The sequence below is a fragment of the Ictalurus furcatus genome, chromosome 7, assembly GCF_023375685.1.
Source record: "Ictalurus furcatus strain D&B chromosome 7, Billie_1.0, whole genome shotgun sequence".
Classification (NCBI taxonomy): domain Eukaryota; kingdom Metazoa; phylum Chordata; class Actinopteri; order Siluriformes; family Ictaluridae; genus Ictalurus; species Ictalurus furcatus.
Genome location: NC_071261.1, coordinates 23,608,066 through 23,629,560, shown reverse-complemented (window position 1 = coordinate 23,629,560; position 21,495 = coordinate 23,608,066). Strand labels below are relative to the sequence as shown.

General features: G+C 39.9%; 1 protein-coding gene across 3 annotated transcripts in view; it reads left to right on the top strand.

The window, feature by feature from the left end:
* The window catches only part of dnah2 (dynein, axonemal, heavy chain 2), a 146,740-nt gene that overhangs the window by 21,765 nt on the left and 103,480 nt on the right, over positions 1-21,495 (top strand). For all 3 annotated transcript variants that reach the window (XM_053629346.1, XM_053629345.1, XM_053629344.1), the window contains 7 exons: positions 2,439-2,596; positions 13,278-13,365; positions 14,785-14,990; positions 16,567-16,696; positions 17,971-18,150; positions 19,895-20,109; positions 20,298-20,444. In XM_053629346.1, coding sequence (XP_053485321.1) covers positions 2,439-2,596; positions 13,278-13,365; positions 14,785-14,990; positions 16,567-16,696; positions 17,971-18,150; positions 19,895-20,109; positions 20,298-20,444 — 1,124 coding nt within the window. The remainder of the gene's footprint in view (positions 1-2,438; positions 2,597-13,277; positions 13,366-14,784; positions 14,991-16,566; positions 16,697-17,970; positions 18,151-19,894; positions 20,110-20,297; positions 20,445-21,495) is intronic.

The following is a 21,495-nucleotide window of genomic DNA, read 5'->3' as shown; positions in this document are numbered from 1 at the left end:
CGTTTTCATAAAAAATGAAAACACACCTTATGCTCAATCTTTGTACTTTATTTTCTAGAAGTAGAATTTAAAAAAAAAAACAAAAAACCTTGCTGTATTATTTGTAGTTAATTAAGAGAAGGTACACCGCCATCTTGTTCTGAACAAAGTGACTCGAACGCACCCGACGTCGGAAGTACGACTTCCCAACTCGTAAATACAAACATCCCAGGAGGATTTGAACACACGGTAATAATAGTGAGCAGGCGTAGTCAGTCACATTAGTATTATTTTCCAGTCAGTCATTTCTAGAGGGCATGGATGTTTTATTCTATTTTGTTGTCCCATTTAATGCCAGTTTTAAAAAAAACCCCAGTGTAAACACACATGGCTATTAGTAATCGTTTGTAATATTCTCCAGCAGTATTCACAGACTAATATCCTCATTGCTATTTCATACCTGAGATTTGTGGCTTTACAAGCTCCTCTGTTTCTGTCTCATCCCAGATATTCAAGACCATCTGCTGGGTTTTTTTTTTTTTTTTTTTTTTAATGGCCGCCCTTTCTTCTCTCTTTATTTCCGACATCCAATAAATCATACACAGCTAACCCTCTCGACCTCTAACAAAGAAAATTCTGACATATTCTTTTAGGTTCTGAAGTGAAGACCTGCTCACTGGTGCCAAAATTGGTAGAGAAGTCTATAGAGACTCGGGGAAAAGAGTGTGATTAGTCAAGTGCTTGTAGGGAACAAGACCTAAGGAACATATGCTCTTTTCATTTTTAGCATTTTTTTTTTTTTTGCATATTGCAAAGGACATGACGAAGAAAAGATTATTAACTCCTAAGCTGGTTAATGTCATAGATTCCTTAGCATTTTGGTCAAATAAGAGTTCAGAGTTATATTACATAGCAATTTAATTAGCTCCATTCCTGGTTCAGAAGCTGTAAAACATTTTCTCTCTTCAGCATCACACACACACACACACACACACACACACACACACACAGTCACTGTGCAACTCAGTGCAGCGCTTGGTGATTTCTCAGTCTGGATTAACCCACTGATCAGAGAAATGAAAATGGATCTGTCATTTCACATCCTCCACTTTATTCATCATATTTAATAATTACACTTTCTACGCTTCCTCTCATTCTCTCTTTCCATTTCTTGCTCCTTTTTTTTTTATTTTTAATCCAGCATCTTTGAATGTTAGGGACACACACACACACCAGACATACAGTCTAAACGTGACGCTTTTATGAACAGAAAGCCTGTCTGATTCATAGCAAACACATGCACTCCTGAGTTCATCTACACCTTAACATAAGGAGATATTATAAAACAGAGGAATATATCTTTGCACATCTGGCCAAACGTGGCATCTTTAACCCAAGTAAACTGCTTTTCTATATGGGGCAGTTGTAAAACCTGTGTGATGTTGAGACCTTTTAAAGACAAAGAATTACTGTAGATGCAGAAATGACCTGCATACTGGGGCAACAGCTGTGACATGCTTTTCTGAGCAGGAAGCCAAGCAGGAGCAAAGCGCACACGCTCAGAGCCAGAGCATAAATGAACACTAGACCTTCATTTAAACATAAACATTTAAACATAAAACTAAATGGTCCCTATTAGAATGGCTTTAGTCCATAAATTAGGTCTGCAATCTGTGCTTTCCAGCCAGACTCCCTCTTGGTTTTTCTGTTTTGAAAGATTCTTTACTCCTCCTGGACAAAAAAATGCCAGCTCTGTCTCTTTGACCATCACAGTACGCATATGCATACCATCTCTGGAACTGGATTGAAGGGATGAAATTGGTGTTCTGATGTTACTGGTGGAAAGCATTGTCTAACACACTGATCTAAAATCTCCCATAGTTGTTGAGTAGAGATGAGATCTGGTGACTGTAAAGGCCAGAGCATAATTTGCATTATTTTCATGCTCATCAAACCATTCAGTGAGCTTTGTGCCCTGTGGATGGGGGCGAAGTCATTCAGGAAGAGACAACTCTAATTAGGAGACAAATGTGGCATAATTAGATAAAGGTGATCAGTGAGGAAAAAAAAAACCATTGTATTAATTTGCAGTGAGCTTCCCTCTAAGGCAGTGGCCACCAACCGTCTTCCCTGAGATCTACGTTCCTGCAGGTTTCATCTCCAAATAAAATCTAACGCACCTGTTTTAGTTGATCAACTTCTCAAGACAGTGATTAGATGTTCAGGTGGCTACGCTTAAGATTGGAGCTAAAGTGTTGATCTGCAGGAACAGGGTTGGTGACCACTGCTCTATGGGAACAAGTGGAGCAAATCCACACCAGCACAATGCCCACTACAGCACAGCAGAACCACTGGTCAGAGTCAAATGTGTGTAGATGCACTCTTGTAGTCGTTTTCATGGTGTGCAATATTTAATCTCTACGTCTGTGTGTGGATTTTTTTTGTTGTTCTTGTTGTAGATGAATAATGAGATCATCCGGTGGTGCAGCAAAGAAATCTCACTCAAAAGGATCTTTCAGGGCTATGTAACTTCCAGCAAAGAGACCCTCAACGACTGTATTTACTGCTGTCTCTCCTGGCAGAAGCGCTACCAACTTACCGCTCAGCTCCATGACATGTAATGTATAGCAACTGCAACACTCTTATTCCATTTACTTCCTTATAGCAAATGTACAGTGCTCTCCAGAATAATATGCATCCTTCACAATGATCCATTGATCATTTGAGCTCAAAAATGCCATGAAACAAGACTTTAAAGGAAACCCATCTCTTCCGAATCACACCTGATAGTTACAAAACACGTTAATGGTGTGCATGACCAAGAGTTTTGCATGTGGTCTCATCTGACCACCATACATGATGCCAGTCGTAGTCGTATAGATGCTTGGTGAAGTACCGGTGCTGAGAGAAAACACTATTATTTATAAACAAAGTTCTTATGAGAATGATTTCTATTGTTTTAAGTGGATATCTTAAACAATAGGCCTCGTTTATCAAGCTGGATATGAGTGCAGAAATTTGGTATTCATGAAAATCTCGGAAATTTGGAAAAACGTTCGGATCCTTCTCATGCTCCTAAGTGTGAGTAAATTTATGCATGAGAAAACGATCTTATGTAAAACTCGACTTGATCGACTCCAAATTTGCAAGATTGCATGTTTTGTATTATTGGCTTTAATGAAAGATTATGAAAAATAAATGAAGCGAGCCAACACAAATCCATAAAACAAGATAAATAATACTAATCATTCAATTAGGGCTCATGGCAACAAAAAAAATCATACCATATAAATAGAGGACGAGGCTGTCTGTTTGCACATATCTGTAAGTCATAAACGAATGTCTCGGCTGATAGAAAATTGAGCCCTTGCTTATTATTTTATCAACCCCAGTTCCAAAAAGTTGGGACACTGTAAAATGTAAATAAAAACAGAATGCAATGATTTGCAAATCTCATAAACCCATGTTATTCACAATAGAACATAGAAAACATATCAAATGTTTAAACTGAGCAAATTGAGTGTTACTAAAAAGAAACAACTGGAGGTTCATTGGCAACAAGTCAGTAACATGATTGGGTAAAAAGAGAGTATCTTAGAGAGGCAGAGTCTCACAGAAGTAAAGATGGGTAGATGTTCACTAATCTGCGAAAAACTGCGTCTATAATTTGTTGAAGAATTTCAGAATAATGTTCCTCAACGTAAAATTGTGAAGACTCTGAATGTCTCATCATCTACGGTACATAATATCGTCAAAAGATTCCAAGCATCTGGAGAAATCTGTGTGCACAAGGGACAAGGGTGAAAAGCAAAGGGTGATCTTCGGGCCCTCAGGCAGCACTGCATTAAAAACAGGCATGATTCTGTAATGGAAATCACTGCATGGCCTCAGAAACACCTCCAGAACTCATTGTCTGTGAACACAGTTCACCGTGCCATCCACAAATGCTGGTTAAAGCTCCATTATGCAAAGAAGAAGCCATATGTGAACATGATCCAGAAACACTGCAGTCTTTTCTGGGCCAAAGCTCATTTAAAATGGACTGAGGCAAAGTGGAAAACTGTTCTGTGGTCAGACAAATCGAAATTTGAAATGCCTCTAAACTATAGAGGACTAAAGAGGAGAGGGAGTATCCGGCTTTTTATCAGCACTCAGTTCAAAAGCCTGCGTCTCTAATGGTATGGGGGTGCATTAGTGCCTATGGAATGGGCAGCTTGCACATCTGGAAAGGCACCATCAATGCTGAAAAGTATATACAGGTTTTAGAGCAACATCTGCTTCCTTCCAGATTCCATCCCATCTTTATTTCTGAGAGACTCTGCCTCTCTAAGACTCTTTTTATACCCAGTCATGTTACTGACCTGTTGACATTTAACCTAATTAGTTGCAAAATGTTCCTCCAGCTGTTTCTTTTTAGTAACACTTACTTATCCAGCCTTTTGTTGCCCTGTCCCAACTTTTTTGAGACGTGTTGTGGCCATCAAATTCAAAATTACCTTATTTTTTTTCTTAAAATGGTACATTTCCTCAGTTTAAACTTATGTTTTCTATATTCTGTTGTGAATAACAGATGGGTTTATGAGATTTGCAAATCATCGCATTCTGTTTTTATTTACATTTTACACAGCGTCCCAACATTTTTCGGAATTGGGCTTGTACTTTTATTGGCACAGAAGTGCGTCAAAATCATTTCCACTTCTGCCGTTCAGCCTTTACCTTCATTGTTTGTTTCTTGTTTCCAGTTCTCTGTGCACTTTTATGGAGTTTTGTGGGCGTCACTAAATACAAATGAGCTGCGTCAGAAATGTGCTTCGTGCTTTTCCGGCCGACCAACGTACACGTACGAGTGCGAAAATCAGCGTTTCTGAAACTTTTGCAAATCCTGTGCAACACATTTCTTTGCTTTGGCTTCCACAAACATTTACAGACGAAAAGACTGTTAAGTGAGTCCCATTTTGTGTAATGTTTATTTTCTGAAATGATTTTTGCTCATTTTATGAAAGGTGCCAGTAATTCTGGAGGCCACTGTATACCATAAATTCCATTATCAAAACCGCAATGTTTTGACAGTGGTGAATGAAGATTAAGTTTTTGATATTACATATTTGCATGCTTTTTGGTGCATATTATCTCTGCTTCTGTCCTCTTTTTTTTATCATTACTATTTGCTAACCTGATGTTTCACAGGCCACTGCTCTAATATGATACTTATCTTACTATATTATGTCCTATTATATTCTATTCCACTGCTATTAGAGGATTATTAGTACCGTCCTTGCCACCACTAACACTGCTACTATCAGGCTATTTCCCATATGTTAATTTTTCTCCCTCTGGAGACTTATTAAAGCCCATCACGCGTCTCTGCTCCGCTCAGCCATACTCTGTATTCTACGCTTCTCCTTTTTATGCTCCTCATATTTAAAGCAGACTGAACTCTTACTCTCCACTTTATGCTCCCTTCCCTTTCTCTTCGCTTTTTGTCTCTGCTGTGCTCACTTAACCTGTTCACGGTTCTAGGGCCCTTGGAATAGCGTCCCACTCTGTGAAAATAGAACCGATGCCACCTTGGAACAAAATCAGAGTGTCAAAGTCTGCCAGCGATGACAATGTCTTGCTAAAGAGAATGGCACTTAGCAGTACAATGACACCGTATTTATTACAAAGTGAATGTGACTGACCACAGCAGGAGCTCTCTGTTGTGAAAGGAGGATGCAGAGCTTGTTCTGAAGTCTTTTTATAGCACTGACTTTTTTTTTTTTTTTTTTTTTCCCCCGCTTCCTTTTTTTTGTTGCAAGAATACTTCGTAACTTTTTTCCTACAGAACTTGTTGACTCATCCTGGACGTATAACAATAGGAATTTTGGCAAAGTGTTCCTGTAATGCTTTATGATGATTAAACATATTACAAGCCAGAATTTCCTTTTCTCTAGAATATGTAGACCTAATATGCTGCATGGGAGGTCTGCCATGATATATTTAGATGCAGTGCGTAAATAATTGGACAGTGAGAAAATGTTTGCTGTTTTTGGCTTTTGTACTTGGATAGTTGGCAATTCGGTTGTTTCTTGGCCAGCTGTGTGTAACCGCATCATGTTGTGTGCATTCATGCACAAGGAGGCTAACAAAAGTCTAGAACAGATAAATGTGCCATTTATATTGGAATCTGTTGCCGTTGGCTGTCAATATGAGGACCAAAGAAGTGTCGGTGCCAGAAAAAAAAAAAAAAAAAACAGGCTATGATGAGGCTGAAGATTGGAATCAATCAGTCAGAGGCATATAACAAAAGAAAGGACTTTCAGTCTTTAATTAATCAAGAGCACTGTTTCAAATGAAGGCTCACATGTATCACAAGACTATGAAAGTAGAAGTAGATATACTTCTACTATAAGTAGAAGAATACACTAGCACAGAGGTTCTCAACCTTTTGTAACTAAAGCCCCCCCACGCCTCCCCTATCATGTGGCATTACCGCCCCCCCCCCACCCCCTATATTGGAGATCTATCTGTTTTTGAAAGATAGATTTTTGCTCTTTTTTTTGTTCTTTTCTAATTATCTTTCATAACTTTTATGATTTTTTAAAATAACTTTTATGACTTTTATAAAACTATATAACAGACAGGTATGGAACATGAATGAAAAATGTTTCTGAACACTATAACTACTTTGAACAAGAGAACTTGGCTGTAATACCGTGAACTATTTTACATGTAAAACATGTTGCGTTCTAAAAACATTCGCATATGAATGATAAAATTGTGATGAAGGGCACGTCCCGTTATCCATGACATTGTTAAATCAATCAGCGGGACACCTGCGCTTGCTTCTTTTTACATTCACGTCTATGTCAGCTGCCATGCAGAGTTTTTCCATTTATTCACATTCTGTATGAAAAGCAATAAAATACACTGAGAACCCAAATGATGCCCTGACTGTGTTTTTTTTTTGTTTTTGTTTTTTTTTTCTTCTTCTTAAACAATTTGCGCCCCCTTTCCGATCTCTCCCTGCCCCCCAGGTTGAGAACCACTGCACTAGCAGGTCCAAAGAGCTGGGTTTATGACTGATGCAAATTGGAAGAATGGTTATAGCTTGATATAAGTATAATAAAAGCTTGTGTAGTTTATGTATAGAGTTAGATTAATTAGACAGAATGACGCAATGATGAAAGTTTGCGAAAACAAAGAAAACATAGCATGTAATTTGCGAAATGTGGTGGTATAGGGCATGTGTAGCTGGTCTTTATTAAAACTATGACTTTTAACAGCATAACAAAAGCAGGATGAATTTTTGGAAATGCGCCATAAAGTGCCATAAATCTGCTCAGGTTCAACTACAGTACATGCCTCAAAACATGCTCGCTTCACCCTTGAACCAAGACAAAAACTCCTTCCAAAAGCAGCTATCAAGTTTTTCAAGGTGAGAAATTGTCGTGCTCTTGAAATCAATCACTCAAACCCACTGGATATACTGTAGGCAAGAGTGAAGACTAAATAAAAAAAAACTGCTGAAACAAGCAGGAACAGAAACCGTTGCACTGAAGGCTTGTCCAGGGATGCATTTAAAATGCATTCGATGAAGTCTGTGCGTCGCAGACTTAAAGTAAGTGAGTCATCAGCCGCAAATGATTTGTGAAGCGAGTGCTAAATATTTGACAACGCATATGAATGAATGACGTAAAGCAACGTGTGTTTAGAGGTTGTGAAAATGAAATAATTTGACGTCTATCGTGCTCATGTACAGAGTCAAAACAAGGTGAAACTGCAGTGCCACAGTGACAGTACATCATACACAGTATAGTATACAGACGGCATAGTGGGTAGCAGGGTCCTTATACAGGGTTTGATACAGAGCTTGACTTACTATCTGAGTGGAGTTTAATGTGTTCTCTCCATGCCTTCAAGGGTTTTCTCAGGTCTACGGTTTCCTCCCACCTTCCAAAACATTCAGTAGGTGGATTAGAGACAATAAAATGCCCGTAGGTGTAAATGAGCGTGTGAATAGTGCTCTGTGATAGACTGGCAGCCTATCTGGGGTGAATTCTCCCACCTTGTGCCCAGTGCTTCTGGGATAGGCTCCAGATCCTCCATGCGACGCTGAAACGGATGAAGCACTTAATAAAGATGATTGAATGATGAATGAATACAGGAAAACTTCTGAACAGCAGTGAATATCTCCTTTATCCATCGTGCTGTGGTGCAGGCATTAACTCTTAGAATATTAGTCTGTCATTGTGCCTCACCCAGAGGTTGAAGCTTGAGTCTGGAATTGTAAAGATGTGGGACGTTTCGCCAGGCTGCCTACTTGTTTTCCACTAGGCTTGCTGCTCATGAGTCTAAGCTGATGTGAGAGAGACTGTTGTCTAGTGAGCCGGCAGCCTCCTGCATGGTGTTTAATTATAGCAGGGTCTCATTGCAGCACTGGAGCATGGGCCTGCTGCCCCTTTCAACAGCATTTCGCCAAGCCTATAGCTTCAATCCTACACACGGGCAGCCGACCCCATCCACCCAATTACATCCAGTACTTAGTTACAGCCCATAGCCTGGAGAGGTCGCAGCTCAGGCAGGGCTGCCGTTCAGACGCGGGTCTCTCTCTTCAGACCTTTCTTAGGAAACTTCACCAGCTTCGGCTACTTTTAAGTATAGTTTTAAAATGACACTTAGAATGAAATTCCACAGTAATTTTATTTTTGATTTTACTGTAAGGTTGAAACACTGCCATAAATAGGCAAATGTGTTTGCAGATTCACAAGATATGTCATTTGTGCACGACAAACACAATTAGTTATTTATTTATTTGCAGTTTTCATCTTTAACCAACATGCACGTGTACACAGGTATGTGAATTTGTGTTTTCTGCAGGCACTAAATGTATTGCATAACTCTGACATCATGAGTATGTTTTTGTCTCTGTATGAATTCCATATGAAGCAGCTTTCTATAAAGAGGTTAAATTGTCTCTACTTTGCAATGCATTGCCTGTGAAGATAAGCCGCCTAGGTACAAGTGACAGGTTTATAAATGATGAAGTTCGGCCTGCAAAATGGTGAACTATTGAACGGGAGAATCACCTTTTCAATTCTTCTTTAGACATGACAGAAAGACTGTCACTTGCACAGATGTGCACACATGTGTACATGAGTCACTGTCACGAGTCAAGAAGGATGGAGTGAAGTGGTGGATGTAAACCCCTGTTTTAGCCATCATGTGCTAGCATGGGAGGGGTGTGTGTGTGTGTGTGTGTGTGTGTGTGTGTGTGTGTGTGTGTGTGTGTTCGTGGTGTTTCCAACAGACCTAGTCTTTGTCTATAGGGGACCGAGCTTTCAGTTTGATATTGAACTAGAGCTCAACATGCCGCCAGCACACCAGTCAAATAGAAGAATACAGGTTTTGAAGAAACCTTTCTGCGAGTACACACAAGAAATGTATTGGCAGCATGTGCAAAGACGGAAGCATAAAGGTCGGGGTGTGGGGGGTTAAGTGAAGCTTGCCAAGGGCACCAGATGTGGTAGGGCCAACGCTGCTTTTGAAGTCTGTGTATGATTTGTGTTTTGTTTGTGAGCTCTGAGAAATATGTGTACTGTGGGACGTGTTTTAATGACTCACACTGTTAGCGTCAGCTTGCTATTACTGGTGCAGGCACAAAGAATTGAATAGCACCAACACCTCAGCCACCTCAAAAGCAATCTAGCAGGTGCTGAGCGGTTAAGTGGCATATTCCCACTGTAGAGCTCAGTGCAAAATACATTAACACCAAATATCGATCAAAGCAGGGCCTTAGCTAGATCAGCAGGGATAGACCTCAATCTGAATCAAAAGGTTCTACATACATAGTTTCTTTCTTCTTTTTTTTTCTTCTCCTTCCTTTCCTGTGCCGGCTGTTTTTTGGGGCTTATCTATAAGCAGAGATCAGTTTATTTGGTTTATTCGAGCCCCAGAAGGTCAGTCGATGTGGGATGTGTTTCTGTGTCAGGCTGTTTATTTGTGTATATGTGTGCGTAAATCTCGACTCTGTATTCTCGACCATGACTTTCTGACACATGATTAATATGGTGTTATAGGACAGCTGCAGACTGTCCTCTCTGCTTTGTCCTCTGGGTGGCCTCTCTATCATTCTTTCTCTCTCTCTCACTTTATTTTCCCCTCTCATTACTTTCCATACTTTCTCTCTCACTCTTCACTGTTCTCTCCCACAGCTCTCTGTTTCAACCCGTTTTTTTTTGTTGTTTTTTTTACATCCTCTGTTCCTCTTCTTTGTCTTTCCTCTCATTGACATTCCCATTCTCTCTCACTTTCTCTTTTTTCCACTCTTTCAGTCTCTCCTCTTTCCTCAGCTTATTTAATTGTAGAATCAATCATGTTAGATTTCGCAGACAATGCCTTTAAAAGGTTGCCCAGTAAAGAGCGCGGTAGGGTTCTGTGGATGCCTTAATGAAGTTTAACCCTCTCGTTCAGCCTCTCAGCTCTGCCTGATCGTAATGACAGATCGATGCTGACTCTTTGGAGGATTTCTTGAAAAGAAGTGACCTCATAATTATCCGTTGTGGTTATAATTATATGTTATGATCATAGTGCTTTAAATCAACAGTCCAGCAATGAAAAGGCAAAATGATGACTGTGTATGTGTCTATTGTTTGAGCCTGTTCACTTTGTACTCTTTCTTGCTGTAGCTAAACAAATCTTTTCTGGATTTCTCACTGTGCTTATGCTCACCAAATGTATTTTTGCAGTACGGCCTACGTTTTGTGCCCTTCCGTACCCGGTTCAGTGAGGGAAATGGGCTCTAACCCTGCATCTCTGAGTCTTTGTAATCATGCTTTATCACAGCTTGTGTGGCGCTGTAACTCGTTCAAAGGGACACGACCCCAGAGTGAGGGAGAAGTGAATAGCGTAAACACAAACATGGTCTATCGCTTGTAATCGCTGTTACTCCTGAGACATAACATTCACCCATGTGTCCTCCTGTGTGTTTGGACAGCGTATTCATCACTGGAGGATTAGAACTTATTTGAACACCTCTCTGTCTCAGTCTGTCTTTAACCTCTCTTTCAGCTTTGCTCTGCTGCATTCTTTCGGCCCTTCTCGTCTTCCTCAGGCTTAGTCTGAGTAATTCACGTTAACATCATTGTCCAATTGTGGGAGATTTCTCTCCCTCTGTGTTTTTCCACTGTGCTTACATTGTTGTGGTGCATTGTGGGCATCTCGATGAACTTGCCTTAATTAACTTGTGGCTTGGATGGCTTTAGAATTTTTTCCATGTGCCTAAAACATTTTTATTAGACATTTATCCCTGAGACTAATAGCAACACTATGATGCTGACCACAGTTTACAGCAGACATTACGTGTACTGTGTGCGGTTCTGTTTCTCAGGCCAGTTCAATAAAGCATGTAGAGTAAGAAAGAGTTAAATACAGCATGCATGCTGGGAATTGAAATGTAAAATGATTTAGTATACAGGTGTAAAATCTACTAGGAATCTGCTTTGAATGTATATTCTACCTATATTCATTTAAGTCTGTTTTTCAATTTCAGCTCTCGCACAGTGAAATATTATCCCCTCATGGTAATCATATTCCAAAAATCAAAATGGCCTGACATCAGTAGAAAACCCCAATCAAATCATTTAATAATAAATATCACAATTTCTCAAAAGACAGCTTGGCATTAAAAGTAAAATAGTGTGGTAGCTTAAAGCATAAACATGACCACTCCCTGAGAACTAAAGTATATGTATGTTTCCCCATGCACATGAAAGGAATAACAGCGAATGCATCTCAACATCAGCTTCTTATCAGTGTATGTGCTGAAATAAAGCTGTCTGAGCTTCAAAGAGCTTTCTCTGAACTATAGTGCTAGAAAGAGAAATGACCAGTTAAAAGGGGGGTTTGGTTCCATATAACTACTCCTTTCTCACTTTTTCCCATGATCCTCTCACCTCCTGCCCTCAGTGAAGGCCCTGCTCCCCCAGAGAAACATGAATGAGAGGCACAGCATGTCTGCATTACTGTCTCCTTCTCTGCCTCCTACAAACTGTTCTTTTTTTTTTTTTTTTTTTGCCTTTATGCTTTGTCAGTCATTTTTAATCCTTTATTACTTCCTTCCTTCTTTTCTTCATTCTTCCAGCCTTGCTCATGCCTTGTCTGCTTTCAATTCAATACTATTTTAACTCGGTTTGATTTTAAACCAATTCAAATCTTGCCAGATTATTTCAAATGATTTGAAAATGTCATCCATATTATGAACATTTAATGGAAAAATATAGGCCTGTGGTCTACACTTCTATGCACAAACACAGTCATGTGCTGCATTCCTAATAATAATAACAATTATTCAACAAAAATAACTATTTCTCGAATCTCGGACGGTAAAGGGGAATCAAACCCAACTGTCTGATAGTAATCATGCATTGTTTTGGGTTGCCATGACATTTTGTGTCTGCACAAAGACGTTACACCGTGTAGATCAGCTTTGTGTAGATCAGCTTTGGGTGACAGAGCTGTAGATCTGCTCAGACAGTTTATTTGACCTCTGTAAAGATTTCTAATCAGTTCTTTGTGATGTGATGTATATCTTTGGCACAGTATTTCAACTAGGATGTTTCCACATTGTTTAGTGATTTTGCTTTATCCTAATTTGATTTGCTCTCTCAGTGCTGATCTAAAGCTGTTCTGCTCGAGGGATTATAAGAAGTTCATTTCAAAGTAAGGAGACAGTGCAGATTTGTTTTAGCTGTGAGCTCTGATTTTTTTTTTTAAATTAAATTATTATTCCATTATAAATTTTGGCAACATTTCGGATAGACTGTCTCTTTTGCGTTTAATTTGGTAATGTATTCTGTCTCTCTCACCCATGTGCCTACACCCCAGTTCTCCTTATTGCTTTGTGAAACAACCCTGCTAAAAGTGGTGCTCGCATTTTCCCTTCCTCTCTCTTTTCCTCCTGCACAGCTTGGCTAAATGTGTTTGTCTGTGCTCTGTGCTGAGGATTACCTTTCCATCAGGAAAAGAATGAAGTGTGAAAAGCAATCTGAGAAACGGCTGCCCCGCTGATATAGAACTTGGGCGGATGCAATTATGCCAATGACAGATCATTTTTGACCCTATCCTTCACTGTTATGGATGACAGTTTGCTGTTGTTTTGTTTTTCTACTACATACAGTTGAAACATTGGATTGTAAGGAGCGATGACATGGCAAATATAGACCCGTTTTCCCCTACTGGTGCTTACTCATATGTCATCGAGAATGATGTATAAACTCCCCCTCTCCTCCTCATTTTCCCTTCTTCTTTTTCTGGATTAGGCATTCTCAAGAAGGCTGGGAGCTCAGTCAGAGCAGGATATTTTCTTCGTTGGACGGCTTCGTGCAGAGATGTACACAGCTGCTTGAGGTAAACAACAGGCCAAGCTAGGCCAGGATCATATATGAACAGAAGTCTGGACTTGTATTTTAGAAAAGTAGCAGGCGGAATATATAATATCCATAGATGCAGCATTTAAGTATTACAAAGCATTAACCAAAGAATTTCAGATATCGATCAGTATAATTAGATTGAATTAACGCTGGAATTTTGCTACAGGAAGTTTAGGGAATCTGTAGCATCTTTGCATCTTAGCATCTTTCGCCCTCTCTGGTAGAAAGATGCTAATGCAAGCTACTTACTGAAGAAGAACATTTAGAAAGGGGGTTGTACTGTGCTCGGCTGTGCCAGCGACTACACACATTCAAGTCTGTGTCCCAAACGCCCACTAAGTAGTATACCTAATTAGTACTAAAATCAATTGTGTAGTGGCACACTATTTAGTATGGCAGGGAATAGACTTAATATTATAGGAGTGTTTGCTACAAACTGGATAGTGTTAGGATGCTAGGTAAAACCCACAACTGATGAAAAAAGATGACTTTTTGAGGAAAGGGCTCAGATCACACCTTCTCCCCCAGTATAACCAAGATTGATGTACAAAATATGGATCAACTGACCATCACCGTCTATTAGTCACTACAAGTACTGTATCTAGCTAAAAAAAAAAAAAAAGAAAAATTCCATTGAGAAATAATGCAAACTCCAAAGTGATGATGTCAGCTGACTATCATCTATCATTCACAAACTTCCCACCAAATTAGAGAACAAATATGCAAGAAAACCCTCAAACATCTGAAAGAATATTGCATGGAAGAGCAGTCAAAAATTCCAGAAAGCCTGGAGGACAATTATGCAAAACACATACAAGAAGTTATTTCTGCTAAAGGGGGCAATACTAGCTTCTGAGGCCAAGGGTGTACTTACTTTTTCCACAAAAGAATATCGCATCTATTGATATTTCTGTTGAATAAATGATTGAAAAGCAAATTTTCCTTGTGGTTTTGTTTGAGTATTTCAACTTCATTAATAAGCACTGTTTCAAAAATGATCAAATCAAAGACAAGAAAGAGAGGGGGAAGGAGGTGGTAGAGGCTGGTAAGGGTATAAAATTACTGTTTATAGCTGCTATAAGTACATGATAACAGGAGAGAACTTGTCATTCCACATTAAATGTAACTATAAATTGTTATTAAGCACAATGGTAAATTGTTAATGAGATAAAATTTGCAATTGTTGGCTTAATTGCACTTCTGGGTGGTAACAGCGTGGTAAAATTTGTGCAAGCTCATTTTTATGATCAGATCTCACTGTGCACTACTTTATTGAATAAGGTTTATTGTTATTATATTTCACTAAATTATACTTGATGTTATATATGACTCTTACTTAGATATTTTTTACCTTTCCCAATCCTATTCTCACCTTTTCTCTCTCTCGCTCTCTCAGGTGTGTGACTGTCAGCGGCAGTTTGCTCGTCGTGACGAGGGTGTACAGTTGCCATTACCATGCATTGCAGGACATCAGGGGCCGGAGATCATCAGGAAGCTGCTGAAGATTGAAGCCATGTTTGACAAGACCCTGCAGAACCTGTACTATGAGTGTGAGGGCATTTTTGAGCTGAAAAATACCACCTGGCATAATTCCTGCAACAGGTAAGGGGTGTTTGTGTGTGTGAACTAAACTGTTCCTAATCAGGTTTTCATTATATGTATTTGGACACCTGTCAGGCATATGTGACCCCAAACTATTGCCAAACTACGACCCCAAACTACTTCCCCAAACTATTGCCAGAAAGGTGGAAGCACACAGTTTGATATAATGGAGTGTTTTTGTATGCTGCAGCATTACAATTTCTCTCAACTGGAACTAAGAGGCCCAAACCTGTTCCAGCACTACAATGCCCCTGTGCACAAAGCGAGCTCCATGAAGACATGGTTTGCCAAGTTTGGAGTGGAAGAATTCAAGTGTCCTGCACAGAGCCCTGATCTCAACCCCACTGAACACCTTTGGGATGAACTAGAATGCAGGCTGGTCCCCAGAATTTCTTGCCCAACATGGTAATGGTGGCAGTGGTGGCTCGGTGGTTATTGATCAGAAGCTCAGGGGTTCAAGCACCAGCACGGCTAAGCTGCCACTGTTGGACCCTTGAGCAAAATCCTTAACCCTATCTGCTCCAGGTATCATTTCATGGCTGACCCTACGCTCTGTCTCCAACCCCCTCAGCTGGATTATGCGAAGAAGAAGGATTTTGCTGTATTGTAACATATATGTGAGAAATGAAGGATTTCTTTCTTCAATATCAGTGCCCAAACTCTTGTGTTTTTGTCGCAGAATGAGCACAAATCCCCACAGCCAGGCTCCAAAATCAAGTGGAAAGCCTTGCCAGAAGAGTGGCACTTATTATAATGGCAAAGAGCGAACAACTCAATACTAATGAATAGGATGTTATCAGGTGTCCACATACTTTTGGCCATATAGTGTAGATCAATATAAGCCTTTTGTAAAACATGATATAAAGATGAATTCAAGATGCACAGAGCTGTTCCTTTTCAGCGTAGGCTTCATCTAAATGTACCAATGATTACCGTATGTGTGTAAGGGTGTGTGTGTGTAAGGGTGGATGTGGTAGCTGACAGAAAAGTGCCTTTATTGTAATTCATAACTCGACTCCTCATCTGACTACAGTCATGAAAAATGGACAGGGTGTGTGAGTGGTCCGCATATATACTTAGTGCATCAGACCGTGGTCTGCCGGTGGCCTCCAGAAACTTAGGGCCGCCCAGTTATCCCCCAGCCCTGTCGACCCTAGGAAAGTGTTCGACGTGTGTTTGTGCTGATGGACAAGATGATGGATTGGGGTCAAGGGAGGTTGTAGGGTTGGGATGTTGTTGCCAAGACAGACAGCTGTGCTCTTGCTTGGGGCAGGTGTTATACAGCACACGTAAAACAATATCAATCTGCATCATGATTGTGTATATGTAGTTTCTGGTCTTTGATTAGTGCTTTGGAATAGCAGTTTATTTAGGGTACATACTGTGAATTTCTGTCTGCCTCATTTTCTTTTTTACTGAGCCACTGTATATTGTATATTTGTTCATTTGTTTTGTTTCTCTCTTTGAATGAATAGCACAAATTGTCTGCTTTTTACTATGTGTTTTTCATCCCATAATGTATGTATGTGTGTGTGTGTGTGTGTGTGTGTGTGTGTGTGTGTGTGTGTGTTTCAAGATTTCGGTCAGCAGTGAAGGAACTGGAGCTGATGATGCAGAACTTGATCAACACCGCTTTTATGACGGTCAGAACAGTGGACAATGGAATTCAACTTCTCGACCTCTTCCATCAGTTTTCTGCACGAGAGGTCTTACTTTTGGATACGTTACGTTTTACACATTCGCACTCACCTGTTTTCATATTCATACACATTTAACCTGTGTATATAAGAGAAATTTACTGTACAAGTTGGACTTGGAGTGACACCTGATTAAATTTCATGAACTAGTACATAACTTCAATTAAAAAAAAATAATAATAATTCTCATGCAGGTTCACACTCCAAGTTTTGCTTTGTCCAGGTCAACCCAGAAAACCATGTGTGCTGCTGCTGCTGCTGCTGGCAGTGTGTGACAATAGCAGCTTCTAACAACGTCGAGTAATTCCACTTCAAATGAGGACGAACAGAACGATTACACAGAGAAAAGAAAAACGAACGGATTTGCTATACAGTATATTGCGTGTTATTATACTATGTAATATAGTATAATAACCTCCTTCCCACCTAGTTTTAGTCATTAACAATTTTTCACTTCAATCCCTGCAAGAAACAATAAAACAGAACTGGCAATAAAACGATGTTAAACGCCAACATTAAAACAGCGGCTGCAGCACGAGCGAGAAAAACACGTGATGTTCCGCAAATATTGCAGACAGGAGACAGGAGGTGAGCGTCTGCAGGGTTGCATTTATCTACAGGTCACAACCTGATCATCCCTGGACAATACAGTCAGCTTCTAGCCTTACATCTGAAGAAACAAGCTGACATCAAAATAAATAAATAAATAAAGCATAAAGCATGACCTCTGAGTTTAACTGGAAATACCAGACTGGAAGCAGGATTTATTAAGTTTCATCGTCTTAGTGAGTCGTTAATGTTGATTTCCTTCAAAACTGATCTTTGGCTGTACTTTAAAAAATGTGTACCTAGGTGTATAGATCTCTCCTGCAAAATCTTATTCCTTACACCATTACCCTGAAATATAATAGAAGCTTTGATTCATGAGCTTTTGACATGTTGTGCACTGACCAGTTCCCTTTTCACTACAAGACCGCACAGCAACTCTTATTGTCTTTCTTCAGCGCTCCCTCATCTCGGCTTTTATTCCCTCGAACTCGTTCATTTGCAGGGCATTCAGAGCAGGTGTTAGTGCCCCATGCACGCATGCTCTCTGCTGAAGTGCTCCCTTCTTTGTTATGTGTGAGCATATGTGATTAAGATCAATTTACCTCAGCCTACGCTAATTACCATGGTTTAACTTGTACTCCATTTTCTTGTTGTTTTTTTTTTTTATATTCTTAAACCATTATGTTTCTCCCTCCTGTGCTTTTGTTCTCTCTTGCTCGCTTTCTTTTTCTTAGGCCATCAGGGGAACTTTAGACAGGCAGTCGAAGGTGTACAGCCTGTTCACTAAGGATCTGGATCTAATGAAAACAAAGCTGGGCCAAAAGGAAGTCTGCACTCCTGCACATATGCCTCAGTATGCTGGCCAGGCTCACTGGGTCCGAGCCATGCACCGCCGTATAGACAGACAAATGGAGGTGTGTGTGTGTGTGTGTGTGAGAGCAGGTGTCTGAGTCAGTGGGTGTTGAACATTTTATAATCACATGGTTGGTCAGGTACTGCAAAGTGTAATAATATAAAAATCAATACAAAAGGAAAAGCGAAACCATGAATTGAAACAGGAAAAGGCAAACGACAAATTTGTGTTATGTTGCCGGTCAGTCTTTCTGATGGCCATTCCCTCCACACATCCACTTAACAGAGCTACTTCAGAGCTAGCACAGGTCCACAGTTAGTCACGTTTCAGTGCTGCCCCACACCGTTCCTTCTGCTGTACTCCTACGCCTATCATTTCACTCCCAAACCTGAGCCCAGAAATGCTAAATAAAGACGGCCAGGTGCATCATTGGACTCACAACCAGCAAAAACAGATCAAGTTCAGAAGAGGCGAGGAATATTTGTTGCTTTAGTTCAGGTCTGTCAGAGGTCTGTCATCAGACCTCATAGAAATTTACTTTAAGATCGTAAAACGCGGAAACACTCAAGGAGGAAAAATGAACGAAAACAAAACAGAACATTCTGGCAGCACAGGTGTACACAGGATTATAAGCACCTCGCTGTGCATGATCTAAAACGGAGGAACGGAAACAGATGGATCAGTCGTAAACATGTAGGACATCTAAAGAAATACTGTATGCCCAATTTATTCCAGTCATAAAAGTTAGTCCTTTGAAGCTGTGCATCAGAGGACCGGAGAGTGGATGAACCCTCGTACTGTATAAACCCTCACTATAGGCATTAAGGTGATTACAGGATCTTATTAGCTAGGGTGTACCCAGCATGTACCCAGACTTGATCAGCCCATGTAGGTGAGCTCTGTAGGGCTTTAGCTACAAATGAATTCGATTACTGACTATCCCCTCCACTGATCTCAGACTGGCTGGTGTCACAGTGCAGCTTAACTGCATTTCAAATTCCTGTGAGGTGTGGGCTACTGGGATCAGCCAGGTCCAAGACCGCTGGAGCTCAGCCAGATGCCTTCCGTCCTCACCGGCCTAAACACTTAAACCCAGCTGTTTCTCGTGTGTGCTCCACTCACCATGTGGCACCCCATCCCACCATACCACCACCCCTTTCGCTTACTTTCTCTCCCCATTTTTCTCTTTATCTGTATCTCTCCCTACATTTCACTCCATATATTTGATATTCCACTCTCTCTCTCCCTCTATGTTTTGCTGCACCATCAATTTGTTGAGCATGGTGGCTCTCTGCTGTGTTTAAATTCAGTTTTCTGCCTTCATTAAGAACACAATTAAGGCCAGCAGAAAGCCTTAATTGCACACAGATATGATTAGTTTATGTTTCCTTGCAAAGTAAAGATGATTAAAATAAAAATGTAAAAAAAGAATAAATAAAAAAAAAAAGTTTTTTCGTGTTTTTTTTTTTGGAAGCAAACAGAAGGCAAGATTCAAAGCTTAATGTTTACCATATGAGCTGTGTTGAGCTAGGGAAATTTCTGAGACTTGAGCAGTTTTTAGCTGTGTGATGGTATGGTTTAGATTTTGTGATTTAAACCTTGTGAATGCTTGTGAACTGAACTTCCTGTGCATTTGTTAGTTGTTTGTCAGAACCATTCATGCATGATGGCGTATGTGGACAATTTCAGCCACTCCTTTGTGCATGTGTGGATTGAGAAATGAGCATGTTTTTGTTTTTAATATGGAAGCGTGTATCCTTTTGTACACTTTGTGTTTGTTTCTGGTCATATTTGTGTGACTTTAGGTCCTGCAGCATGCCTGTTTCATGCCACAGAATGATACTGGGCAGGACGTGCATGAGGCTTATAGGCAGCCGGCACACACAATGGATGAACGGATCAGGAAGCTGTTTAGTGACTGGAGCCAGAGTCTGGATCACCATATGCTCAAGGGACTTGACCAGCCTCTTATGATCCGCTGTAAGGGAAAAACAGTCATGCTGGACATCAACTTCGACAAGTAAGCGTCCTCCTTTGCACATACTTGCATTGAAGTTGCATTGGATTAATTAGTTTGTTACTGTTGTAGACAATATCAGCTGTGCTTAATGTTTACTTACTCTAGCACATACACTCACTTTCACCTAAATACTGACAAATCGTGGGTTGTTTTCCTGAGGCTAACACTTTCTTGTGTTGGTTGTGTAGGAGCATACTGAAGATGTTTAATGAGATTCATTACTGGGAGAGGCTGAAGTTTGAGGTCCCACACTTTGTATCTGAGATCCGTCAGCGCAGAGAGGACCTGCGTACCTTGAGGGAGAATGTCCTACTGCTGGTTAAAGACTACAATAGGTCTGCATAACACTGCAATAATCCCACGTACATACTGTATATGATTCATGAGTCTCTCATATCCTGTTGAGATCCCACTGTTACTATCACTTACCCAGTTATCTTGTGAATGGACAGTGGTGTGTAATTAATATCCCAAACAGCTTCCTGTTTCAAGATGACTGATTGCGTTCCATAGTTTCAGGGTTCAGACAAGGTGCTTTATGTTCTCGAAGTAGTTGAAGTATACTAGAAAATCTGGTATTTAAAAGAAATGCCATATGTAACATCATTAATCTATTATTTGCTGAATTAGAAAGGTGATGGTGACATTTTACTTCCCCCATTCTCCATCGATAGCGCTAGCACCTGATACAGTCTTCCCTCTGTTATTCTATCTGCCTAAATGGCAAAATATTTAATGATGCACTTATAATGCAAGTTTTATCCAACACATTGTTTGGTAAGCACCTTTTTTGTGTGTATTTCTTGAAAAGCCCTTGAAAAGCCCTACATTTCATTTGGTAGCTCCTGTATGAACCCAGTATATAGTATACTGTATAATAAAAATTACAATTCGGGTATCAATATACTCGATACGTTGCGCTTATAGCATGCCTTAATCACTCTGAGAATTAAGGCTAGTACAAACCATGTCTAAAATGTATGTGTTCTTCCTTCCATGTAGCACTGCGAATGGTGTGAAGTGCTTACAGTGCCGAGCAAAAGTCTTAGGCACATACAAAGCAATGCTGTAGAGCAAAGATGCCTACAAAATACTGAAATTAAATGTTTCTTAAACACTTACTTTTTTATAGTTGTTTTTTTTTTTTAAAGGAGTAAACAGTAATAAAAGAAACAAAGTAAATATTTGATGTGACGACCCTTTGCTTAAAAAAAAAGTAGTCTCAGGTAGAATTAGTGTAGTTAGTGTTTAGAATTAATGTAGTCTCTGGTAGAATTAGTGTAGTTTTATAAGGAAATGAACTGTAAGTTTTATTAAGCATTTTGTGGAACCAGACACGGTTCTTCTGGAGATTTTGACTGTCGCACTCGCATCTTATTTTAAAGG